Raw genomic sequence first — 26,185 nt, forward strand, 5'->3', positions numbered from 1 at the left:
CACAATAGATTTACAGGATGCATATCTGCATATTCCAATTCATCCAGATCATTATCAGTTCCTGAGATTCTCTTTTCTAGACAAGCATTACCAATTTGTGGCTCTACCGTTTGGCCTTGCTACAGCTCCAAGAATTTTCACAAAGATTCTCGGTGCCCTTCTGTCTGTAATCAGAGAACAGGGTATTGTGGTATTTCCTTATTTGGACGATATCTTGGTACTTGCTCCGTCTTTACATTTAGCAGAGTCTCATACGAATCGACTTGTGTTGTTTCTTCAAGATCATGGTTGGAGGATCAATTTACCAAAAAGTTCTTTGATTCCTCAAACAAGGGTAACCTTTCTGGGTTTCCAGATAGATTCAGTGTCCATGACTTTGTCTTTAACAGACAAGAGACGTCTAAAATTGATTACAGCCTGTCGAAACCTTCAGTCTCAATCATTCCCTTCGGTAGCCTTATGCATGGAAATTCTAGGTCTTATGACTGCTGCATCGGACGCGATCCCCTTTGCTCGTTTTCACATGCGACCTCTTCAGCTCTGTATGCTGAACCAATGGTGCAGGGATTACACGAAGATATATCAATTAATATCTTTAAAACCGATTGTTCGGCACTCTCTAACGTGGTGGACAGATCACCATCGTTTAATTCAGGGGGCTTCTTTTGTTCTTCCGACCTGGACTGTAATTTCAACAGATGCAAGTCTCACAGGTTGGGGAGCTGTGTGGGGATCTCTGACGGCACAAGGAGTTTGGGAATCTCAGGAGGTGAGATTACCGATCAATATCTTGGAACTCCGTGCAGTTTTCAGAGCTCTTCAGTTTTGGCCTCTTCTGAAGAGAGAATCGTTCATTTGTTTTCAGACAGACAATGTCACAACTGTGGCATACATCAATCATCAAGGAGGGACTCACAGTCCTCTGGCTATGAAAGAAGTATCTCGAATTTTGGTTTGGGCGGAATCCAGCTCCTGTCTAATCTCTGCGGTTCATATCCCAGGTGTAGACAATTGGGAAGCGGATTATCTCAGTCGCCAAACGTTGCATCCGGGCGAATGGTCTCTTCACCCAGAGGTATTTCTTCAGATTGTTCAATTGTGGGGGCTTCCAGAGATAGATCTGATGGCCTCTCATCTAAACAAGAAACTTCCCAGGTATCTGTCCAGATCCCGGGATCCTCAGGCGGAGGCAGTGGATGCATTTTCACTTCCTTGGAAGTATCATCCTGCCTATATCTTTCCGCCTCTAGTTCTTCTTCCAAGAGTTATCTCCAAGATTCTGAGGGAATGCTCGTTTGTTCTGCTAATAGCTCCGGCATGGCCTCACAGGTTTTGGTATGCGGATCTTGTCCGGATGGCATCTTGCCAGCCATGGACTCTTCCGTTAAGACCAGACCTTCTGTCACAAGGTCCTTTTTTCCATCCGGATCTGAAATCCTTAAATTTAAAGGTATGGAGATTGAACGCTTGATTCTTGGTCATAGAGGTTTCTCTGACTCCGTGATTAATACTATGTTACAGGCTCGTAAATCTGTATCTCGAGAGATATATTATAGAGTCTGGAAGACTTATATTTCTTGGTGTCTTTCTCATCATTTTTCTTGGCATTCTTTTAGAATACCGAGAATTTTACAGTTTCTTCAGGATGGTTTAGATAAGGGTTTGTCCGCAAGTTCTTTGAAAGGACAAATCTCCGCTCTTTCTGTTCTTTTTCACAGAAAGATTGCTATTCTTCCTGATATTCATTGTTTTGTACAAGCTTTGGTTCGTATAAAACCTGTCATTAAGTTAATTTCTCCTCCTTGGAGTTTGAATTTGGTTCTGGGAGCTCTTCAAGCTCCTCCGTTTGAACCTATGCATTCATTGGACATTAAATTACTTTCTTGGAAAGTTTTGTTCCTTTTGGCCATCTCTTCTGCTAGAAGAGTTTCTGAATTATCTGCTCTTTCGTGTGAGTCTCCTTTTCTGATTTTTCATCAGGATAAGGCGGTGTTGCGAACTTCTTTTGAATTTTTACCTAAAGTTGTGAATTCCAACAACATTAGTAGAGAAATTGTGGTTCCTTCATTATGTCCTAATCCTAAGAATTCTAAGGAGAAATCATTGCATTCTTTGGATGTTGTTAGAGCTTTGAAATATTATGTTGAAGCTACGAAATCTTTCCGTAAGACTTCTAGTCTATTTGTTATCTTTTCCGGTTCTAGGAAAGGCCAGAAAGCTTCTGCCATTTCTTTGGCATCTTGGTTGAAATCTTTAATTCATCTTGCCTATGTCGAGTCGGGTAAAATTCCGCCTCAAAGAATTACAGCTCATTCTACTAGGTCAGTATCTACTTCCTGGGCGTTTAGGAATGAAGCTTCGGTTGACCAGATCTGCAAAGCAGCAACTTGGTCCTCTTTGCATACTTTTACTAAATTCTACCATTTTGATGTATTTTCTTCTTCTGAAGCAGTTTTTGGTAGAAAAGTTCTTCAGGCAGCGGTTTCAGTTTGAATCTTCTGCTTATGTTTTTTGTTAAACTTTATTTTGGGTGTGGATTATTTTCAGCAGGAATTGGCTGTCTTTATTTTATCCCTCCCTCTCTAGTGACTCTTGTGTGGAAAGATCCACATCTTGGGTAGTCATTATCCCATACGTCACTAGCTCATGGACTCTTGTTAATTACATGAAAGAAAACATAATTTATGTAAGAACTTACCTGATAAATTCATTTCTTTCATATTAACAAGAGTCCATGAGGCCCACCCTTTTTTGTGGTGGTTATGATTTTTTTGTATAAAGCACAATTATTCCAATTCCTTATTTTATATGCTTCGCACTTTTTTTCTTATCACCCCACTTCTTGGCTATTCGTTAAACTGATTTGTGGGTGTGGTGAGGGGTGTATTTATAGGCATTTTAAGGTTTGGGAAACTTTGCCCCTCCTGGTAGGAATGTATATCCCATACGTCACTAGCTCATGGACTCTTGTTAATATGAAAGAAATGAATTTATCAGGTAAGTTCTTACATAAATTATGTTTTTTCTCCATTTCCCTTCGGTCGAATGAAGGGGTTGTGGGAAGGGGAGTGATACTTAATAGCTTGTCTGTGGTGCTCTTTGCCGCCTCCTGCTGGCCAGGATTGATATTCCCAACCGTAAATGATGAAGCTGTGGATTCACCATATCCGGAAAGAAATCAATTTATCAGGTAAGCATACATTTTTGTTTTTTTGCAAACTTTTGATCATTGGACCCTATATGAGAACATTTTGAGTTTTTTCACATCCATACAATGTAAATTAAATAATTCTAATATATATTCAGTACAAAAAATTAGTTTGCAGAAATGCTAAATATTTCAAAAGGCAACCACAATTCCGTAGTGTTAATGGTAAATAGTGTGTGAACATTTTATTTTTAATTTACCTTCCTAAAACACCAGATTTTTAGGATTCTATAAATGTGTCTTCCCAAATGTGTATGTGCTTCAAGAAGCAAGGATCAATTTACTCTGTCATTAAAACATAATGAAAAGGAAACATTAGGGGCTTCCAGACCCCCATAATTTTGATCTATATGCCGTTGCCGTCGCAATCAAATTATACATGGACAGGAGTGTCCTTATGTGCAAGACTTTTTTTATATATATATATATATATATATATATATATAGATATACACACACATTTATCTGCATCCTGTTTTTCTTCATCTCCAACACTGTTCTTTAGATTGACTTGGAAAGCATTTTTGCACTTAACCCAGACTTGGCACCTGATGAAGAAATTGAGCCCAGCCTTGAAATGCCTCCTCCACCAACACCTACCACTAAAGTAAATAAAATTGTTAAGGTAGGTGTACTTTACACTCATTTACTGCTTATTGCATGTAAAAAGCAACATTACATAATGTGTACTAAATATATTGTTTTTTGTTAAGCTTCTTGCAGTGTGCACATTATTTGTAAAGTAGGTTCTCATTTTTTTTTTCTTTTCATGAACAAACTTTAAGGGACATAAAACCCAAACGTTCATGATTTAGATAGTGTAAAATTTTAAACTATTTTCCATTTTATTTCTATTATCAAATTTGCTTAAAGGGACACTCAGGTCAAATTAAACTTTCATGATTCAGATACAGCATGTCATTTTAAACAACTTTCCAATTTACTTCCATTAAAAAAATGTGCAGTTTTTTATATTTGCACTTTTTGAATCACCAGCTCCTACTGAGCATGTGCAAGAATTCAGACTATACGTATATGCATTTGTGATTGGCTGATGGCTGTCACATGGTACAGGGGGAGTGGAAATATACATAACAAAAATCTACTACTCCATGTGAAGTTCAGACTAAGTGCTATTGCATTGTCTTTTTATCATGCATTTGTTGATTATGCAAATCTACTATATTTACTGGTCCTTTAATTCTCTTGGTATCCTTTGTTGAAGGAGGAGCAATGCACTACTGGTAGCAAGCTGAACTCAGTGGGTGAGACAATCTCAAGAGCTATATATGTGTAGACACCAATCAGTAGCTAGCTGCAAGTAATGCCTTGCTGCTCCTGGGCCAACCTAGGAATGCTTTTCAACAAAGGAAATATCTATTTTATAATCTATCTTCTGGTTTAAAGTAAAAAGTACAATGTTTTTGTTATAGATGCAGTGGTGAGGTTTTAACTAGCATATATATTCCCTCTGCTTCCTTGTGTGATCCAAAAGTCAAGTGAGACTGGAAGGAAATCAGCCTACTGGCTCCAACATTGATGAGATGACTGGGTATTTCACTAGTCTTTTGTTTCCTGGTTAATTTTATTACTAATACTTGAGAGTGCTTTCACTATTAGCTTAAAGGGATACTTAACGCAAATTTTTTATTTCATGATTCAGATAGAGCATGCGATTTTAATTTACTCCTATTAATTTTTCTTTGTTCTCTTGCTATCTTTATTTGAAAAAGACATGTAAGAGATTTAAATGAGATCTGAAGGAGCGCCTATAATAGGCAAGGACTTTATTGGTGATATATATATTCTCAGTGTTAGAGTAGGGATCTTGATTAAAAGATCAATATAAAGCAGATATTGTGACGTGTGTGCATACAAAGGATATGAATTGCATGATATATAAACTTGTGAAAACTGTTTTGTTTGTCACATTTAACCCCTTAATGACTGAGGACGTGCAGGGTACGTCCTCAGAAAAAAGGCAGTTAACGCCTGAGGACGTACCCTGCACGTCCTCGGTGTGGAAAGCAGCTGGAAGCGATCCTGCTCGCTTCCAGCTGCTTTCCGGTTATTGCAGTGATGCCTCGATATGGAGGCATCCTGCAATAACCTTCTACGGCCATCCGATGCAGAGAGAGCCACTCTGTGGCCCTCTCTGCACCGGACATCGATGGCCGGTATCGTTGGTGGGTGGGAGCCGGTGTGGGAGGTGGGTGGCGGCCATCGATGGCCCTGGTCATGTGGAGGGGGGCGGGATCGTGGGCGGGGGAGTCCGGGGGCGGCGCGCGGGCGCGCGCACGTGCACGAGGGGGCGGGGGCGGGCGCGTGCACTGGGAGGGAGCGGGTGGGAACCGCTACACTACAGAAAAATGTGTCCCAAAACAAAATAAAAGTGGGACTTAGAATGTAAAAAAAAACCTTAGGAGTCATTTAGGTGGTGGGGGTTGGTCCGTGGGGGACCGTGGGGTGCCCTGCAAAAAAAATAAAAAAAAATAAAAAAATAAACATTTGTTTGTGTGCAAACTGGGTACTGGCAGACAGCTGCCAGTACCCAAGATGGCCCCCAATAAGGCAGAGGGGGAGGCTTAGAGAGCTGTTTTGGGGGGATCAGGGAGGTTGGGGGCTAAGGGGGGATCCTAAACACAGCATATGTAAATATGCTTTTTTTTTTCTTTTAGAAAAAAACAAAAAAAAACTTTTATTTTAGTACTGGCAGACTTTCTGCCAGTACTTAAGATGGCGGGGACAATTGTGGGGTGGGGGAGGGAAGGGAGCTGTTTGGGAGGGATCAGGGGGTGGGATGTGTCAGGTGGGAGGCTGATATCTACACTAAAGCTAAAATTAACCCTGCAAGCTCCCTACAAACTACCTAATTAACCCCTTCACTGCTAGCCATAATACACGTGTGATGCGCAGCAGCATTTAGCGACTTTCTAATTACCAAAAAGCAACGCCAAAGTCATATATGTCTGCTATTTCTGAACAAAGGACATCCCAGAGAAGCATTTACAACCATTTGTGCCATAATTGCACAAGCTGTTTGTAAATAATTTCAGTGAGAAACCTAAAATTGTGAAAAAATTAACGTTTTTTTTTATTTGATCGCATTTGGCGGTGAAATGGTGGCATGAAATATACCAAAATGGGCCTAGATCAATACTTGGGGTTGTCTACTACACTACACTAAAGCTAAAATTAACCCTAGAAGCTCCCTACATGCTCCCTAATTAACCCCTTCACTGCTGGGCATAATACACGTATTGTGCGCAGTGGCATTTAGCAGCCTTCTAATTACCAAAAAGCAAAGCCAAAGCCATATATGTCTGCTATTTCTGAACAAAGGGTATCCCAGAGAAGCATTTACAACCATTTATGCTATAATTACATAAGTTGTTTGTAAATAATTTCAGTGAGAAACCTAAAGTTTGTGAAAAAAATTGTGAAAAAGTGAACAATTTTCTTTATTTGATCGCATTTGGCGGTGAAATGGTGGCATGAAATATACCAAAATGGGCCTAGATCAATACTTTGGGATGTCTTCTAAAAAAAAATATATACATGTCAATGGATATTCAGGGATTCCTGAAAGATATTAGTGTTCCAATGTAACTAGCGCTAATTTTGAAAAAAAGTGGTTTTGAAATAGCAAAGTGCTACTTGTATTTATGGCCCTATAACTTGCAAAAAAAGCAAAGAACATGTAAACATTGGGTATTTCTAAACTCAGGACAAAATTTAGAAACTATTTAGCATGGGTGTTTTTTGGTGGTTGTAGATGTGTAACAGATTTTGGGGGTCAAAGTTAGAAAAAGTGTGTTTTTTTCCATTTTTTCCTCATATTTTATAATTTTTTTTATAGTAAATTATAAGATATGATGAAAATAATGGTATCTTTAGAAAGTCCATTTAATGGCGATAAAAACGGTATATAATATGTGTGGGTACAGTAAATGAGTAAGAGGAAAATTACAGCTAAACACAAACACCTCAAAAATGTAAAAATAGCCTTGGTCCCAAACGGACAGAAAATGGAAAAGTGCTGCGGTCATTAAGGGGTTAATACCACAATTATGAATTGAATGATAAATAAACTTGTGAAAACTTTGTTAAATTTATCACATTTAATACCACAATTATTGCCACAAACAATTACATGGACCCATGATAAAATAAGTTAAGAACAACAATTAATACACACTAAAAAACAATTCAGAGCAGAGTTGATTAAAAGCAGTGGTTGGAAACAATTTTCAAAATAAATATGCAATGTCTCTCAACAATCTGTAGATGCCGCAAAATAATCTGTCAGGTGCAATAGTTCAATAGTGCAGTAGTTCATCAAATGATAATTCTCGAAGTAGAGTGAGTAGTGTAATAGTAGTGTCTGAATCATGAAAGAAAAAATTTGGGTTCAGTGTCCCTTTAACTACTTGGTTCTTTTTCCTCTTTCCATGCATCTTTAAGGATAGCTTTTACTGCTAACCTATTGAATATAATAAGATTATAACAAACCAAAATGTATACTTACATTAAACCAATTGCGATATACTCCAATGTAAAACCACTCCTAGGCACATATTTTCTTTCATAAGATGGTGAGAGTCTACAATTCATTACGTTTGGGATTCACTTCCCTGACACTAGGAGGAGGCAAAGTTTCTCTAAACGGTCAAGGGCACGTTATCCCTCCCACTTTACTGTTATGTCAGTTTAAACTTTGCCTCCCAGGAGGTTGGTGAAGAATTGATGTGCTCCTTTGATATTTTATTTAAAAGGGGTTATCAGACTGAGTTGAGGCCCGAATTTCCCCCACAGAGAGCAGTTACTCTCAGTAAGGGAGTTAGTAACAGGTGTCGCAGGGACAGGTCCCTAGCATCCTCATGTTGCTTCATTGTATACTCAGCACTTAAATCCCCTGCTGTAATTTTCTCTGGAAGCAGTCATTTCTAAGGCTGGTAAGCTCAGTGGAGTGGGTGCCTGTCAGGTAAGAATGTTCCATAATTTGCCCACAGGCTATTAGCAGGTACATTTGTAATGTCAGATCATATCCAGGGGACATTTTATGTTAGACATTGCCACTTCCCACTATACTTTAGTATTCATGCTGTCTATATGTTTTATGGGGATTTATGGTCATTTTTCTGTGAGTTTGCACACTAATGTTTTTTGTATTCTTTATTAATGACTAATGGCTAATTCACCTGGGACATCTTAATGTAACCTTATACCCTCTGTTATATACTGTACTGTACATAATAAAAGGGATTTAACGGTTTGACAATGTGAGGAGGTGTGTCTTTGTGTATTGTATGTTTTTGTGCACTGAATTAGCACAACAGTTACAGCTAGTAACTGGGCTATTTCTCAAATCCTCCTTTGTTGCTGAATGCAACTGCCATTTTTTTAAAAAAAATTATTACTGAAGGGTAAGATTTTTATTAAAGGGACTGTTTAGTCAAAATTTAACTTTCTTGTATCTAATAGGGTATGTTATTTTAAACAACTTTCCAATTTACTTTTATCATCAAATTTGCTTTGCTCTCTTGGTATTCTTTGTTGATAGCAAAACCTAGGTAGGCTCATGCTCATTTCTAAGCCATAGAACTGCCTCTTATCTCAGTGCATTTTGACAGCTAGACACTGTTAGTTCATGTTTCTCATATAGATAACATTTCGTTCACTCCCATGGAGTTATTTAAGAGTCAGCACTGATTGGCTAAATTGCATGTCTGTCAAAAGAACGGAGATGGGGCGGAGCCAACTGAAGACGGGAGCAGTCGCACGCTGCAGGAGCTCCTCAGCTAAATTATCTAATCAAGCTATAATTTGCCCTATACTACTTTAAACAATCTCAAAGAGAACACAGGTTCGTCTTAAATACAGCCCAACTGAACCCGACACCTTTACTTGGGTTGCTGTTGTTGCCAACCATTGCATCCTAGACCGCAGCACCAAGAAGGGGCCTACAAGATCCAAAAGCCATGCTTGTGAGTACTCGCAGTCTTACAACCCGTTTTAGTGCACTGGGTGTCGGCGATCCCCCTTCATGAGAAGGGCCTAATTACAGCAGTACAGGCAACAGCTGTGAGGCCCATTACCAACAACACTATAAGGCCACATCTGAGTGACGTGAGTCGCTATCTTACCAGAGTCTGCGCTGCATCACTTATACCTACCTTCACAGGACATCTTGGCCTACTGGAAAATATATATATATATATATATATATATATATATACATATATACATACCCAGCACTTGCACTACTCTTTATAATGGAGATCATAACATTTCTTCTAAAAGAACTATCCGAGCGGCTGGCCCGACATCACACGTCATGTGTGTCTGCACTGACGACAGCTGCTACCTCATCCCGAGATGAGGCGCTTGCCGAGGCTGCGTTTGTACCTAGCAATGCTCTGTTTGAGGCTGTTGGGTCCCAGCATCAACCGCTGATTATAGCAGATGCATCCCATGCCCACGACAAGCAGAGAGAAGAATTAGTATATAACGAAGATCCGAAACGGAGGAAGGAGCTGATAGGGACATTTGATTGTGGAGTCAAAAGGATGGATACACTCCCTTATAGTGAAAACAGATCTCGGCTTGACGTCCTCAAAGATTCTGCTACATGATCCAAAGTCCAACATTCAAGGTAGCCTATATGAAGAGGATTGGCAGAAACACATTGCTCATAGCATCACGGTGCCCTTAGCACGCCGTTTTGGATGGGCACTTCAATCTAGCATGCAGTTCCAAGTAGAGGGTCATATATCTTACTGGACTTACCAGACAACGGCTACAGAGCTAGACACAGACTGCATTGGATTAGGGAGATAGCAGTCGGTCGCATTCGGTTACAGCGAACACCTCCACTTTTCAGAGACATGGGTTAAACATGAGATTTTTACTCGAGTTGCTCGGTAACTTAATAACCTATAATTTTCAATCCCTCTCTGTTTTCTTGTTTAGTTCTCTAATTAAATGGGTTTGAAATGTCTATGTTATAGTTGCATTTGTGGAGGTTGGTGTCAGTGTGTTGTGTATGTTGTGTTTTTTTTTCCAGCCATGTTATACTGTCCTACAGACTGGTTTTTTTTTTTTGTTTTTTTTTTTTCTTTCTTTATATTTCTGCAATCTCATTGAAGACCTCACATACTGGGCCCCACCACTTTATCTAGGATAATTTTCAATAATTTTCGATTCCCTACTTTATTAAAGCTGGTGTTGGTTAATGGACCAGTTTATAGCTCAGTGTATTTATCTTCAGCTTAGGGAAATCAGCTAGCTCTTGTATATGTCCGTAACACTATATTATTTTATATATATTTCCTACTATCTGCTGAGAGTTAGTTTTTTCTATGCCCCCTGTTTAGTACTAAAATTTATGTATGACAATTTGTGGACTCCATGTAGACATATACATTATAACTTTATCACAGTCCCATTAATGGACTCAGCATTAGTAAAGACTCAAAAGTCAGAAATACCTTGCTGAAATTATGCCATCAGAAATTGTGTCTTGCTCCCGGTTATTTTTTACTACCATATTCTGAAAACATAGACTTACTCTTAATAAGAAACTTTTTAAGACTTCCTATTTCAGCATACCCTGCTCCCTTTACTCCCTTTCGTATGAGAACCCATTTAATTTATTATAGCTGACACATGACACATGACACTATAATAGCCATGACACTCATGTGAGCTGATGAACAGATGTGTTCTATTTTGTATTACTATTCCCGCCTTAGCAAGACGGGAAGAGTGGAGTTTGTCCACCCACTTGTTATAGGCACAATCTACTTCAGATCTATACTAATTTTAAAAGGCTAGTAATAAATAACGTACAGTACTACAGCACCACTGTTCCAATATACATACTATTTTAGCCCTGTAGAATATTATTTGGATAAGTAGTATGATGCCTTTTCCCCACGCTTCACTTTACAAAACTGGTATACGAATTATCGGTCCAAATCAGTCCAAGCCTAGTATGCAGTTCATCTGATAACTTTAATGCATACATCTTTACGGTTTGATAGGCTTAGTTACTTGTGTTTTTTATATATGGTTAAATAACTGTTCTACTAGAACTTTCAACATAATGTAGTTATGTGTACATTTAAGTAACTAGCCCTAGAATTAGCCTATTTACTCCAAAAATATTAAGCCCATTGAATGGTAAACTTTTAAGAAAGTTGATTTAATCTATTCATACAAATATTAATACTGACATTTCACTTGTTTTCTTCAAAAACGTACCTTTTAATCCTGATAGCCACTCCAGCGATTCCCCCAGCCGTCTGAAGCCTCTTCATACGTCAGAAATGATGAATCCGGCTTCCTCCAATCATGGCTCCCCCCCCCCTTTTGTACATTTAATGGAGTCCTTCAGATTTTGCTCCTGGTTTTAGACATGTATATGCATTCTACTATGTCTGAGTTGTTGCCTGCCATGCCTCTTCCCTGTAAGTGTAATAGAGTCTCCAATAAGTAGCTCATATCTGATGCTTCAGGCACTTCTGAATCTTAGAGGATCAGATCTACTAAACAGTTTTTTTTTTTTTTTAGACTCAGAATTTTACCCTCAGATAATTCTGAGGAATTAGAATCTATCTCATGATCAGGACTCTGTTTCTGATATACTGAATTTTCCTCTTTTTATATATGATTGGACATCTTCAATCTCTTTTGATGGAGGTATTGTTTACCTTAGGGGTGCAGTATTCTAAGCCTATTGAGGAAGAATCGGTTAAACAGTTGGTTTTTCTTTTCAAGCTGTCTGTTAGGAGGTTTTTCCAGTCCCTGATGCTGTAACTGAAATAATTTCTAGGGAATGCTCCAGTCCTAGGTTTCCTTTTTAATCCATCTTCTGCAATTCAAAAATACATTCTCTTTGCCTTCTACCAGTGTGGAACTTTGGGAAACATTTAGAAATGTAGATGGTGCAATTTCTATTTTCTCTTCCCCTAGAGGATAGTAACTCTTTCAAAGACCCTATAGATAAGATATTGGAATCTTTGTGGCCAAAATCTTGGTCAGAAGAAATTTTTATTTGAAATATTTTATTTTCTCTAGATGCTATTATGTAGATGCTCTACTGTTACTAGAGGTAAAGGTTCTTTTCTCCAAGACAAGAAGTCTAAGGGAAAAGGTAAATCTTCAAATCATTTACTTTCCTTTCTTGAATCAAGGAATCAATGATCTTCCTCTTTCAACCAAAAAACAAGACTCTTCCAGACCTTCCTGAAAAATTAATTCTTCCCGGAACAAGTCTAAACAGTCCAAAAAGTCAAAGTCTTCTTCCACTCCAGAGTCACAATAAACGTATTTCCCCCAATCCAGATTCAATTCTGGTAGGGGGCAGGTTACGCCTTTTTCAATGGGCCTGGTCTCAAACTGTACAAGATCCTTGGGTTCTAAACATAGTTTCTATGGGATACAGGATGGGTTTCAGATCAAGGCCTCTAAAACCCTTTCAAAGCTCAAGCCTTTTTTCATTGTATTTAGGAACTATAACTCGTGAGAGTAATAGATCCAGTTCCTAAATCAGAACAAGTTTTTTTTTGTTTTTTTTTTTAATTTCATTCTTTTCATGGTTTCAAAGAAAGTGGGAGCTTTCACGCCATTTCTGGATTTAAAGACTCTAAACAAATTTCTCAGAGTCTTTAACTTCAAGATGGAAACAATTCAAACAACCCTCCCCCTTGTTCAACATGAGCAATTTATGTCCACAATATATTTGAATGTTGCCTACCTTTTTATATTCCTATCCTCAGAGACCATCATCAGTCCTTTGTTTGGCCTTTTAGGACAAACATTATCAGTGTGTTACTCTTCCATTTGGTCTGGCTACAATGCCCAGGATCTTTACAAAGGTTCTGGGAAGCCTCTTGTCTGTAATTCAGCCTCAAGGTATTTCAATAGTTCCTTACCTGGATGTTATTTTTGTATTATACTTTCTTGGAGTCATATTAGACTCCACGTCAATTATACTTTCTCTAACAGATCAAAGATGATCCAAATTGCATGCATGTGTGAAACTTCAGTCTCTATCCAATCCTTCCGTAGCTCTATGTATGAAATATATAGGTCTGATGATTGCAGCTTCAGACATAATTCCATTGGCTCAATTTCATATAAGACCTCTTCAGTTGTACATGCTTCGTCAATTGTGCAAGGACTATACCTAGTTATTTCAAAAGATCCTTTTGGATCCAGCTACAATAATTTCTCTTTCTTGGTGGATATAGAGACAATCCATCATGGACTTATAATCAAGACACTGCAAATCTCTTTGGTTGGAGTACAGTATGGGGATCTAGGAGAGCACAGGAAGTTTGGTCTCCTTAGCAGTCGAGGTTACCAATAAAGATTTTAGAACTCTGCTATTTTGAGGACTTTTCAAAGCTGGCCTCTTCTGAGAACAGAGATTTATCTCCTCTTCCAATATGACATTGTCCCAGCGGTGGCATACATCAATCACCAAGGGGTAACTAGCAGTTCTCTAGTAATGAAAGGAGTCTCTTGAATTGTCTTGCGCACAGAAGTATTGTAAAACAATATCTGCCATACATATCCCAGGGGTGACACATTGGGAAGCATCTAAATTGTCAATATCTTCATCCTGGAGAATAGTCTCTGCATATGGTAGTGTTCAGTCAGATATTTTATTGCAATGTCCCTTTTATCTTCAAGATCTCAATCCAAACCAGAAAACCTTTTACTAGAATAAATTATCTCAATATTTGGAAAACTTTTCTAGAGTGGTGTGAAACAAAATAACTTCAATGGGCATTCATTCAAAATTCCTAAGATTCTTAAATTTTTACAAAAGAATTTTGAATAAATGTTTAAATGCCAGCTCTTTAGAAGGTCAGATTTCAGCTTTATCTGTGTTGTATAACAGATTGTGAAACCACCTGACATTCAAAATTTTGTCCAGGATTTAGCTAGACTTTTCCCTGTGATCAAGCCAATTTCCCCTCCATGGAATTTGAATTTGGTTCTTAGAATTTTATAAGCTTCACATTTTGAACCAATGCATTCTTTGTACATAATTTCTTTCATGGAAAGTTTTTTTTTTTTACCCTTCTGTCAGAAGAAATTGCTATTTCAACTTTCAGCCCTTTCCTGTGAACCTCCATATTTTATTTTTCACTGGGACAAGGCAGTTTTTTAAGAACTTGGTTTGATTTTTACCAAAAGTAGTCTCAGATGATAATCTAAGACAAGAGATTATTGTTCCATCTCTCTGTCCTAATCCACAAAATTCAAAGGAAAGGCTGCTTAATAATTTGGATGTGGTTAGAGCTTTAAAGTTTTTTACAAGCTACCAAAGATTTTAGGCAATATTCTAGTCTTTTTGTTCTTTTCACAGGTCCTCTGAAGGGTTTGAAAACATCAGCTGTATCTTTTATCTGGTTGACTTCGATTTTTTATTCTCAAAGCTTACTTGGAGGCAGCTAAACCACCTCCAAAACGTATTCCAGTAGATTTGTTTCTTCTACTTGGGTGTTTTAAAAATGAGGTTTCGGTAGAGCAGATTTTTATTTCTTTCCTTTTTTCCCCACCCATTATTACTGGTGGACTCCACAGCTTTGTTATAAGATGCCAGGCGTAATGAATCATGGACTCTCACCACCTTATGAAAGAAAACAAAATTTATGCTTGCCTGAAATTCCTTGCTTTCATCGGGGTGAGAGTCCACGACCCCACATACAATTTTTGCGGGAAGAAAATAATATTTTTCTGGTTAAAGTTCCTTGTTGTACCCTTGCATTAACCTTCCATACCTTTCATTTTTATTTTCCTTACTTGGCTATACATAGAACTGACAAAACAGTGAAGTGGGAGGAATAAAATGCTCTTGGGGAAACTTTTCCTCCTCCCAGTAGCAGGGAAGTGAGTCCCAGGTGTAATGAATTGTGAACTCTCTTAATCTTAGTTTGGCTGTATGTAATATGAAGCAAGCATGATAGGCATGGGGGGAAATATGGGAAGAGGAGGTACCCTGAAGTTGTATGAGAGTTTCTACCAACAGAAATGCCCACTATGAATGTCATCAATTTGAGCATGAGCAAACTCATTTATATATAATATAAATCCTTGTTTTATTAGTCAATGTCATTAAATCTTGTCTTTGATTTATTCTTAAAACCATGTAAATGAATGAATTCCATGTACAACAATCATTAGGTTTATATTTCATTGTAGAATCGGCGAACTGTAGCTCCAGTTAAGAACGAAACTCCTGCAAGGGACAATAGAGGTAACTGTATTTAATATATATGATGTACTAAAGGTTATATTGATAGTTTTCTTTTCAATTATGTAATTCTGAGAAATGGTGCTATGGTGTTAAATAGTTAAAATAATTTGTCATCTAGACATAGACGGACACTTTTCAGTCCAGTGCTAAAAATCATACCATACATATGTCTTGCCCAATCTTATACAGGTAGAAACTTTAACAGGTAGCCCATGTGAGCCATTACAAATAATTATTTGTTAGCCTAAGGAAACAGGTTTTTATTCTATATCCTCTCAAGTTCCCAAAGGGATATATGTTAGCAACTGCTGGTCTCTTTGTGAATAAACATCCCAGTAAATGAGGACTGTAAACAGCCAACTATGTTGACAGACAATGTTTAGGAAATGTTATAAAGACTAAATAGCAAACAATTTATGTGTGTATTTGCAAGCGTGCATTTTCACAGTAGATTGCTTCGGTGTTTGTTTTTATGTTTCTTTTTTAATTGAAATATGTCACACTTTGTATATTTCTCTTGCAGCAGTTGCTTCAGCTCGTGCTCGGCCGAGTCAGCCCATTGAACAGTCATCCTCTGCACAGCAGCAGAATGGTAGTGTTTCAGATATATCTCCAGATCAGCCTGGAAAAAAGGACTTTGGCCTTCCTTGTATGTAAACATGTCCAGGGTTGCTTTATATTACATGTAAAAATTCTTGATCACACATTTTAAAATGGGGGAAAAATCATTATAGCCCATTGACTTATTCATTATAAATAGAGATCTAATATCAATGAAGTATGATCTTTCTACTTGCATGTTAAATATAATACTATGAATGTATGGTCTAACACATTCCATAATGAGTGATATTTTTATAAGAAAACAAACATAAACCTTTTTAATGGCTGAAATATCTTTAACCACTTAACAGCTGCTGACATACCCTGTAGGTCCGTTTTCTGTAGCGCTTACAGGGCTGCAAAAGCTGCAAAACATGTGCTCTTACAGCCCTGGAAGACCCTTGCATCAGGAGATATACAGGGTACGTAAGAGATTAATGGGCACTTATTGCAAAATTTGAAGTAAATGAGTTCAGCATATTATGATTTTTAGACAACAGTACTGCTAAATTTACCCGTTATGAAATTTAGCAATAAGACAGATCTCGCAGAGCAGTTTCCTACATTTCTATTTATTTAAAAATAACGGTATGTTTAGGGATATTAAGCTTCATCTTTGTGCTACATTGACATTGCTTTAGCATGAGCAGTAGAATAGTGGCAGGAATTTGCAGTTCTTATTACCAGGTAACTTTTATACTTATTTTGAATCTTATGACAATGCTATGACAATTTTGGGATGTAACCTTGAATATGCCATTTGGTTTTCTATATGAAGTAGTGATATTTGAGGTCTGGCATATGCATAGTTTTATACATCAGCCCACTTGTGACCCCACATTGTCAAAATGCCAATGTGAAAAAATGGTAAAGGTTTATAGATAATTCAGTTAATTATTTTTGTGCATACCGTAGTTAACACATGTAAAGATAATGTGCATAGTTATTTTTCTTTCAAACAGGTGGTGAGAATCTGTTTCATTACTGCTGCAAATTACTCTTCCTGGCCACTAGGAGGAGACAAAGATTCCCAAACCTCAATAGCTCTATAAAACTCCTCCCATCTTACTGGAAATTAGTCTTGTTGTTTCCTCCACTGGAGTAAGGTGAAGAATGTAGATGTGCATGTTATTCTTCAGTGAGAGGGGTTCTCTGAGATGAGGCCCATTTTCCCCTCAGAGTGCAGTGTTTGATGGAGGGATGTATTGGGAGTCTGCTACAGCTGAGGTAAAAAATGTGTCGCTACCCAGGCACCTGTTCTGCCTCCTGTTGAGTCGTCGGTATATTCCTATTCCGCATCCTCTGCTGTTATGTTCTAGCACTGGTTTGGCTTTCTACTGGTGTTTTCCAGTACTATGCTTTATTGTTTGGGCACTCTATTTGCCATTAAGGTTATTTAGACATCTATTTAGGGTCTGCTCACGTTGGGATAATGCATGTAGGCTTCTTGAGATTGCGCAGGTTAGTTTTGGTGTGCATTTTCTTTTCTTACGCCGAGTAACGTGCAGGCTCCTTCTTTGCTTAATGCACTATCTGGATGTTGGGTGTGTAGTCTATTCCATCTCCTGGTGCCTTATCCTCTTTTTGGTGTCTGATTAGCGTGCTGTGATCTTGAAGAGCTGCTTCTGGAGGGGGGAAGTTTTTCCATTGCTACAAGAGCTCTATTTATATAATTATTTATATGTTATTTATGCACATTACTACTTTGGTAGTTTTCTGCTGCTATGGAGTCTCTTCTGACCCTGTCCCTAAATCTACTTTAGAAGCTGGGTCCTCCTAACACTTTCCTACCAGTGTTAAATGTGTTTATTCAAAGCAGGCTGAGGTTTTGCATCTAGCACAACTACTACAACTAATGCTGCTCTTGCTTCTAAAGGTAGTACTGCTCCTTCTGTTAGTTCCTTAAAGGTGAGTTCTTCAGATTTTGCTCTTGGAGTTATGGACTTTATTCGCTCCACAGTATCTGCAGCTGTGCCGCCTTCAAGTAAGCCTAAAATGTTGGTTTATAATTTGCCTTAGCCTGCCTATGTTAATATTTCTGTTCATAAAACTGCGGAGTCCTCGGAGGGAGTGGTTTTCTCTCATGATCAGGGGTCTTCCTCTGATCATAAATCAGTATCTTCCTCGTTCCTTTTTAGCTTATGAGTCCATAGGAGGTCAAGAACCATGACAGTGCTTTAGTCCCTCCCATTCATATCCCTCTACAGTCTGTTCTTGGCCTCTGAGAAGAGAGGTTGAAGATTTCAGAGGTGCTCTACTTTCAAGAGTTTATTATTTTTCATATGATTTGTGGGCTTAGATCTGACTTGGGATCCAGTACCTTTAACTGCCCTCAGGTGTTGCCGCGACCCTGTCCCTTTAATACCCACCTAAAGGGTTACAGGTATATCTGCAGTATCCTCTAGTATATTTACTTGCACTGGATAAGCTCTCTACTGGATCAGCAACTTCTGGGGAAGAAAGGCCTCAACATGCTGGTAAGACACAGTGGAGGGGTGCTTCATTCCAGGTACTACACAGCCTAAGAGCTATCCAATACTACTCTCCTTATAGGTACTACAATGTTGGGGCTCACAGCCTTACACCTGAGGAGCTTTACCTATTTGTTGAACATATGACTTTAGGGAATGAGGCACAGGATAGTTCTTATCTAGCATCCTTAGGACTCACTTAGCAGCTCAATTTACCCTTCTTTACCTCAAAAGCCTTAGTATTGCATTTTTTTCTTCTCAAACATGGGTACTGTCCCTTTAAGAGAGCTAGTAACTGCCTTGTGCAGTTATCAGTTAGATCTAAATCACAGTGCGTTGGGTAGGAGGATACAGAGGCCTTAGGAGAGGTGTTTTTTCTACAATTGTAAATTGTGAGTTATATCAAATTACACATTCTTTGGGCCTGCATATTGTTATGGCAATAGGCGCCACCCCCTCTCCTTGACAACCTTTTCTCCTCTCTACTTCAGCTGTTGTGAATTTAATCTTGTGGATTCTATGGCATTTTGGTGTTTTATTCTGGCAAGTTTAACCCCCTTCTATGTCCTGGTTAACTCTTACAACAGCTGCCAAGGGGGTTAGGTCTTCAGAAAGTTTTTCTGTGCTACTTAATTGTCATTCTCTTAGGGCTAGTACTTGTGTAAATAATGTTGTTCCCAGTTTCTGTACAAAAATTGGCTTTTAATTGTGTACCCCCCACCTGTCCACAGTTTTGTGTACCAATTGTAACCCCCCTTTAACCCACTAAGGGGCACTTTGTTGGTCTGCCAATCCTGTATTACCACAACTTTGTTTATTTCTATGTATCAAGCTGATCAAACTGCTATAGTTTGTATAATGAGTTTTTAAATATTCTGCTGTAGATTTAACAATTTGCATATTCATTCCTCATATAGGAGTTTTTTCACTTTCTGTAGTGGCTCAACTTTGAATATTTATTACATCAAGCCTGAATATTTACTGTGTTATGGTTGCATGTCCTTTCCCAGGTTGATGTACATATCTCTGTTATATGAATGTTTATGACTATATGTATGGATTTCTTTTCTTTTCTTTTGTCAAGCTCATACCATATTTCAATTCCTGTATATGTAATTCTAGTAAAATGGTGTACTCTCCTTAAAGTACATACATCTATGTATAGTTATGGAATTGTATAGTAGGTTATTTTGAATGTCATTACAGCACAGTATTCTGCAGTCAGCCAATAACTTGGGTTTACATATCAAATGAATATACTTTTTCTATTTTTTCTTTCCTATGGCATGGAGAGTCCACAACGTCATTCCAGTTACTAGTGGGATATTCAACTCCTGGCCAGCAGGAGGAGGCAAAGAGCACCCCAGCAAAGCTTCCCTTACACATAATCCTCAGTCATTCTCTTTGACTCTGTCAATGAAGTATGTGCAAAGATGGTGTCTGAAGAATTTTAATCATTTAATGGGTACTTTTTCCTGCAAGCAAGGATTTGGGGCTATGCTGTATCCATGTCAATTTCTTTAGTAAGAGTAATGGCTTTTAGCAGTTAGAAGATGGTGAGGTGGTCTTTGCTTAGCTTCTAACATTATTGCTACCCCTATTACAGAAAGCCAGGGTTGTTTACTCTGTCCTTTCTTTCTCTACAGGTCCCTGTTAGCAGTCGGGTGAGGCTATCAGACCTGCAGCTGCTGTGACTGCTCAACAGCAGAAGTTCCCTAGAGGGTAAGTCCTGTTTTATATATTTCACTGAAGAAATGGAAGGACTGGAATAACGGGAACCGAGTGGGACCTGCTTCCTCAGGAAGGGTGTGTTTTTACTTTGTATATCCGCTAGCTTGGGATATCTGGTGGCTGAGCAGTTTTTCTGGATCCAGTGACTATAGGAAATTGCCGCTTATTCAGCCTTATATTGGGTCTGATGTACTTGGTAAGACCCAGGCTTATGGTATGTGGATTATCCCCTTACGCTCTTATTCTGATCAAAACAGAATTTTCTGTTGGGGCTTTTGTGCTGATATTTCAGGCAGTTAAGCTAAGGGTGTGTGTTAATGTGTGAACACATGGTAGACAGGGATCGCCATTATCCAGCGTTAAACCTTAGTTGCATTGTATTTTTCATTCTAGCTCTCCAATCTAGCTGCCTGCCATTTTTATTCCCATCTAATCTGAGGATTAAAACATAGCACCATCCCATATTCTGCACCATTTTTATTGTAAATAGGGTTTAGTGGAATGGAGCCCCTGAGGTCTGGGTTAAATGACGGTTTGTATTTTAATATTTATGCGCGATCCGGTGATGGTGGGCTTCATTTTCCCGCCACAGAGCCGTTGTTGGCGCAAGCTCCGCTCCTATGTTACCTTCAAATAAGGCCTTCTTGGTGCGGTATTTACTCTAAGGGCATCGCTATAGGGGGTGGGTCCATGGGGTCCGTTCAGCGCTAAGGCATGGCTGATTATGAAGCGCTCCGCTTCAGTCTGACATTATGGTACTGCCGTCTACTAGACTAGCCTGCTCTTCAATTGCGTGCTTTTAGTTACAAGGTATTATGTCTGTCCTCTTTGACAGCGGTAAGCTCCTCTCCATGTGAATCTGGAGGTACCTTTGCTGAATATTTTATTTGTTCTGTTTTGGAGAACTAAGCTCTGCATTACATACATTGCATTAAAGGGACATAATACTCGTATGCTAAATCACTTGAAACTGATGCAGTATAACTGTAAAAAGCTGACCGGAAAATATCACCTGAGCATCTCTATGTAAAAAAGGAAGATATTTTACTTCACAATTTCCTCAGCTCAGCAGAGTAAGTTCTGTGTAAAAAGTTATACTCAACTGTTGCTCAGCTGCAGGTAAAAAAAAAATAAAACATGAAGAAATGAACAGCAGCCAAACAGCATCAACAGTGCTGAGGTCATAAACTCTCTTACTGTGATCTCATGAGATTTCATTGTAAACTTCTTTAAGCTGAATAGGGAAATAAGATTATAGTGCACGTAAGCTCGCTCCTTCCACTGTCCAAGTACAGACATACTGATTTGTTGCTTAGAAATCCTTTACAATGGGATGTGGCTACTGAGAAACTTTTGAGGTAAAATATCTTTCTTTTTCTTTTTTACATAGAGATGTTCAGGTGATATTTTCTAGTCAGCTTTTTACAGCTATGCTGCATCACTTTCAAGTGTTTAATAAACATTTGGGTATTATGGCCCTTTAAGGACAGAACGGTTTTGTTCAGCGCTTGTTATTAGGAGTCAAGTAACAGGTTTTACCTATTTTTGTCACTAATAATTTTAATTCACCATTTATTTATTTTTTAACATATATTTGGAATTTCTGACTAACAGAATTTCGTTTATGGGCTTGTTACTACTTATCGCCATCTGGTGGCCTATTATTTAATTTTTATTTTATTCCTTTGTGTTTAAGGAATTTTTAACTTATCATGCATTCCAAATGTCCTTTGGGACTTCAGGCTATGTAGTATGTTTTTATTCTTCATGACAGAGGAACATCAACTATGTGCTTAATCTACAGGTTATGTTCTACTACTCTTATGAGAGTATATGGTGAAAAGGAGTTAAAGTTATTTCTCCTTCTGGCTTTAACATAACTTTTCCAATTTTAAGTTACTTGATGTTTGGCGACATCTTGTAGTTTTTTTTTTTTTTTTTACATATTCTGGTGTCATGCAATAATTGTATTACATAATGTTTTTTCCTAATATCTCTAGGAACTCTGTTGTTAATTTGGGTTGGTTCTGTTCTATCCCTAGCTAAGTCTATTAGTTGTGTATTCAGCAATTCTATGGCATATAGGGAAGTCTACCCACTACAGACTTTAAATGGCCATAATACCCAAATGTTTAAACACTTGAAAGTGATGCAGCATAGCTGTAAAAAGCTGATTAGAAAATATCACCTGAACATCTCTATGTAAAAAAGAAAGATATTTTACCTCAAAAGTTTCTCAGTAGCCACCTCCCATTGTAAAGGATTTCTAAACAGCATTTTAGTGTGTTTGTCCTGGGACATCTGAAGGAACTAGCATCGTGCACTCTCATATTATTTCACCAATCAGGTAAAGGAAGCTTACTATGAAATCTCATGAGAGTTAAGTCAAATCTCATGAGATCACAATAAGAGTTCATGACCTCAGCACTGCTGATGCTGATTGGCTGTTGTTCATTTCTTCATTTTTTTAAATTTTTTTTACCTGCAGCTGGGAGCAGCTGAGTATAACTTTTTACACAGAACTTACTCTGCTGAGCTGAGGAAATTGTGAGGTAAAATATCTTCCTTTTTTACATAGAGATGCTCAGGTGATATTTTCCTGTCAGCTTTTTACAGTTATACTGCATCAGTTTCAAGTGATTTAGCATATGAGTATTATGTCCCTTTAAGACAGTGAATCATTGTAAACCTCTCTTGCATATCTTCCCAGATTCCTTTGACTAAGGTGGTTTTCCCTGGGTGAGGCAGGATCATTCTCTCTGAGCCCGCTGACCTCTGCAATACCCCTCAGGTGGGAACCTCGACTGCACAATTTAGGAAAGCAGCCAATGTAGCCTAGTAGTTAGCTTTTGTTGCTTTGCAACTCAAAAGTTGTTGGTTCGAATCCAGCTGCCGGATGTCCCTTAAGGACTGCGTGCACGCTTTACCCTGAATTTTACCTGTGCTGAAGGAAATGGTATTGGAAACAATCCATTTAGAGGACATTTTTGTAGTCCTATTTAGAATAGGAACCTATATTATGTGTATGTGTATATATATATATATATGTGTATGTGTGTATATATATATATATATATATATATATATATATACACACACTCTAATATATGCGACTCTGGAATAGGAATCCTCCTAGCGTTCATCTGTGAACATTTCAGATGATGGGTCTGGCTTCGTGGGATCATTTCAATCCTGCGGTTGGATTTTTTGGAACTCTCTTCCCCTAGCAGTATTGGGAAGATTCTTAGAGCTCTTCTAGTAGTGTTCAGATCTTAGAGTTTTTGGTGGGCAATGTCTCTCAGTGTCTCAAGTGTCAATGCGTTTGACTCAAGGCTGGAGATCCCAGGTTTACTCCTGAGCATATCATGACGTTCCCCTGGTTCATTAGTACAGTTAGTGTGAGATTAGAAAGAGGAAAAGATAGGGGTTTAGATAGCACTCATACTTGCTTAAAGGTGGAACATTAAAGGGAAACTGAACCCAATTTTTTTCTTTCGTGATTCAGATAGAGCATGCAATTTTAAGCAACTTTATAATTTACTCCTATTATCAATTTTTCTTTGTTATCTTGCTATCTTTATTTGAAAAAGAAGACATCTAAGCTTTTTTATTAGTTCAGGACTCTGGACAGCACTTTTTTATTGGTGGATGAATTTATCCACCAATCAGCAAGAACAACCCAGGTTGTTCACCAAAAATGGGCCGGCATCTAAACTTACATCCTTGCATTTCAAATAAAGATATCAAGAGAATGAAGAAAATTTGATTATAGGAGTAAATTAGAAAGTTGCTTAAAATTTCATGCTCTATCTGAATCACAAAAGAAAAAAATTTGGGTTCAGTGTCCCTTTAATTAAAATAAATCATACTTTAATATCAACTTTTAAAATAAGGATAAACATCCCTTGTAACATCTAATGATAACCCACAACAAACTGTGAAACTAAATGTGCCGTACGTCACACTGATCGTATAACTAAGGGGTAGCACCGGAATCCTATACTGGATTCTTTTTCTTGCTTATATTATAGTGTAGTGCCAGTTTAATTTTCCTTGTCTCTCATTAGTACAGTTACCAGGGTAGGGGGACTATATTGTTTTTTTTTTCTTGCCTTAAGCTTGAAAATCCATTCTTCTCTCCGTCTGTAATGTGAATGGAATGTATATTCTTTATTTTTCCATCTGAGACATGTACAGTTTACATACTCGGACAATGGAGCGGAGATCTCTTAAATCTATCTCAGGGGATAGTTTTTTCATCCGAATGTGGGATTTTCTTTCTTGGTGATCTTTCAAATCCTTGATCCAAAATACCTTCTTGAAGGATTGCTTTTATGTATTTTTGGCCGTCCGGCTTGAGGTTATCTCTATGCTGTCTCAGTGAAGAGTTATTGGCGTACGTCATGAGAAATCAGAGTTCAAGGCAGTGATGGGGTTACATAGGACCTTTTCCTACACGGGCTAGTTTTGGTGTTTTACTGTAATGCCTAGTATTGTAGCCCTCCTTGTATATTCTGGGTGGAAATTAAAATATTTGTTTTCATTTTTAAGAAATCTACCTGTTTTATTTTTCAGGATGTCTTTCTCCTGACTATATCTTGTATTTGCTGCAATCTGGTGTCACCTCAATGAAGATACATGCTTACTTTATATTATCTATATTTACTGAGGGGCTTTCTATATCTTATTCACATTGTTATATTTATGTGTATGTGGATTATTCAATCTCTTTCTTTGGAGACTGTTATGAAAGTAGCCTCTATAGTATATTATTTCATATTATAGTAATAATTTTTGATGTCTCATTATATTCTAATATGAGGAGATCTTTTCCTTTTGTCTGTATCTAGTAAGTATGGTCTCAATGTATCATACTTCACGTCTTAGTGTTTTTAGGACACTAATATTCATAGTTATTTCTATGGTGTTAGGAAAACAATATTATGATTTTTCTCATATTGAGATATTTACTTTTGCCCGTGACATGCTTTCATGTCTTTAAGAGTAAGTGATATATAGTATTGAGCTAGGACAAATGGATACCAGACTCCTCACAATAAACCACTCCTTCAAATTGTTTTAAAATACAAATAATTACACACATAAAAGTGAGGGCGCTAGATGTAGCTGAAGATATCAGATTACTCGTTACATGTAAATAAAAAAATACAAATTTATTAAAAGTTCTTAAAGTGAAAGTTAATTTTTATGCTCTGCAACACATCAATGTATTCTATAGAGCTGCAACAACTAATCGGCATAATCGATAATAATCGATTATGAAAATAGTTGTCAACGAATCTCATAATCTATTAGTTGGTTTGCAATTAGTTGTTCTGTGCACAGCACCAGCTGCTTCACTCTGATGAGCTCCTGCACATGGTATTGTGTTTTATGCTTATGCCCTTAGCCTAAAGGACGTCTACAGACATTTGCTTTTCACTTTTTCAGGACACTAAGTTTAAAACTACTCCTGTCTTATGTGCAACCCAGAAATAAAATAGGAGTCATAATTTGTATTGTTTATATTAAATCAGGGGATTTGGGACTGTGCTTTGCATGATATAGTGCTGAGCTTGTTATTTACACCTAGTCCTTTAGTGAATTTATGTCACTATTACCTGTTTGCACAATTTTTAACAGATCGCTTGCTATTGCTGATTATTTGTACTCTATAGATACATGTGTAAGGCTGTTTCCTGTGTAGCCCTTTTGCCTTTTTTTTTTAAAATATTTTTATTTAATTGGAATATGTACCAAATTCAACCTCCGTAAGTATATATCTGTTACTTTTAAGAGTGGACTAGATATTTTTTACCCTAACCTTATAGCTGGTTGTTTACCATTGCATATATATATTCAAGATATTTTTATGTCAAAATGAAGACCAGGCTTACT

The 26,185-nt window shown here is 37.8% G+C and overlaps 1 protein-coding gene across 4 annotated transcripts in view; it reads left to right on the forward strand.

Annotated features, from left to right (window-relative positions):
• KIF2A (kinesin family member 2A) overlaps positions 1-26,185 on the forward strand; it is a 530,440-nt gene that overhangs the window by 90,095 nt on the left and 414,160 nt on the right. For 2 of the 4 annotated variants that reach the window (XM_053701316.1, XM_053701318.1), the window contains exons 3-5: positions 3,714-3,833; positions 15,428-15,482; positions 16,006-16,131. In XM_053701316.1, the coding sequence (XP_053557291.1) occupies positions 3,714-3,833; positions 15,428-15,482; positions 16,006-16,131 (301 nt within the window). The remainder of the gene's footprint in view (positions 1-3,713; positions 3,834-15,427; positions 15,483-16,005; positions 16,132-26,185) is intronic. The other 2 variants (XM_053701317.1, XM_053701319.1) reach the window with 1 other exon arrangement.

The sequence above is a fragment of the Bombina bombina genome, chromosome 2, assembly GCF_027579735.1.
Source record: "Bombina bombina isolate aBomBom1 chromosome 2, aBomBom1.pri, whole genome shotgun sequence".
Classification (NCBI taxonomy): Eukaryota; Metazoa; Chordata; class Amphibia; order Anura; family Bombinatoridae; genus Bombina; species Bombina bombina.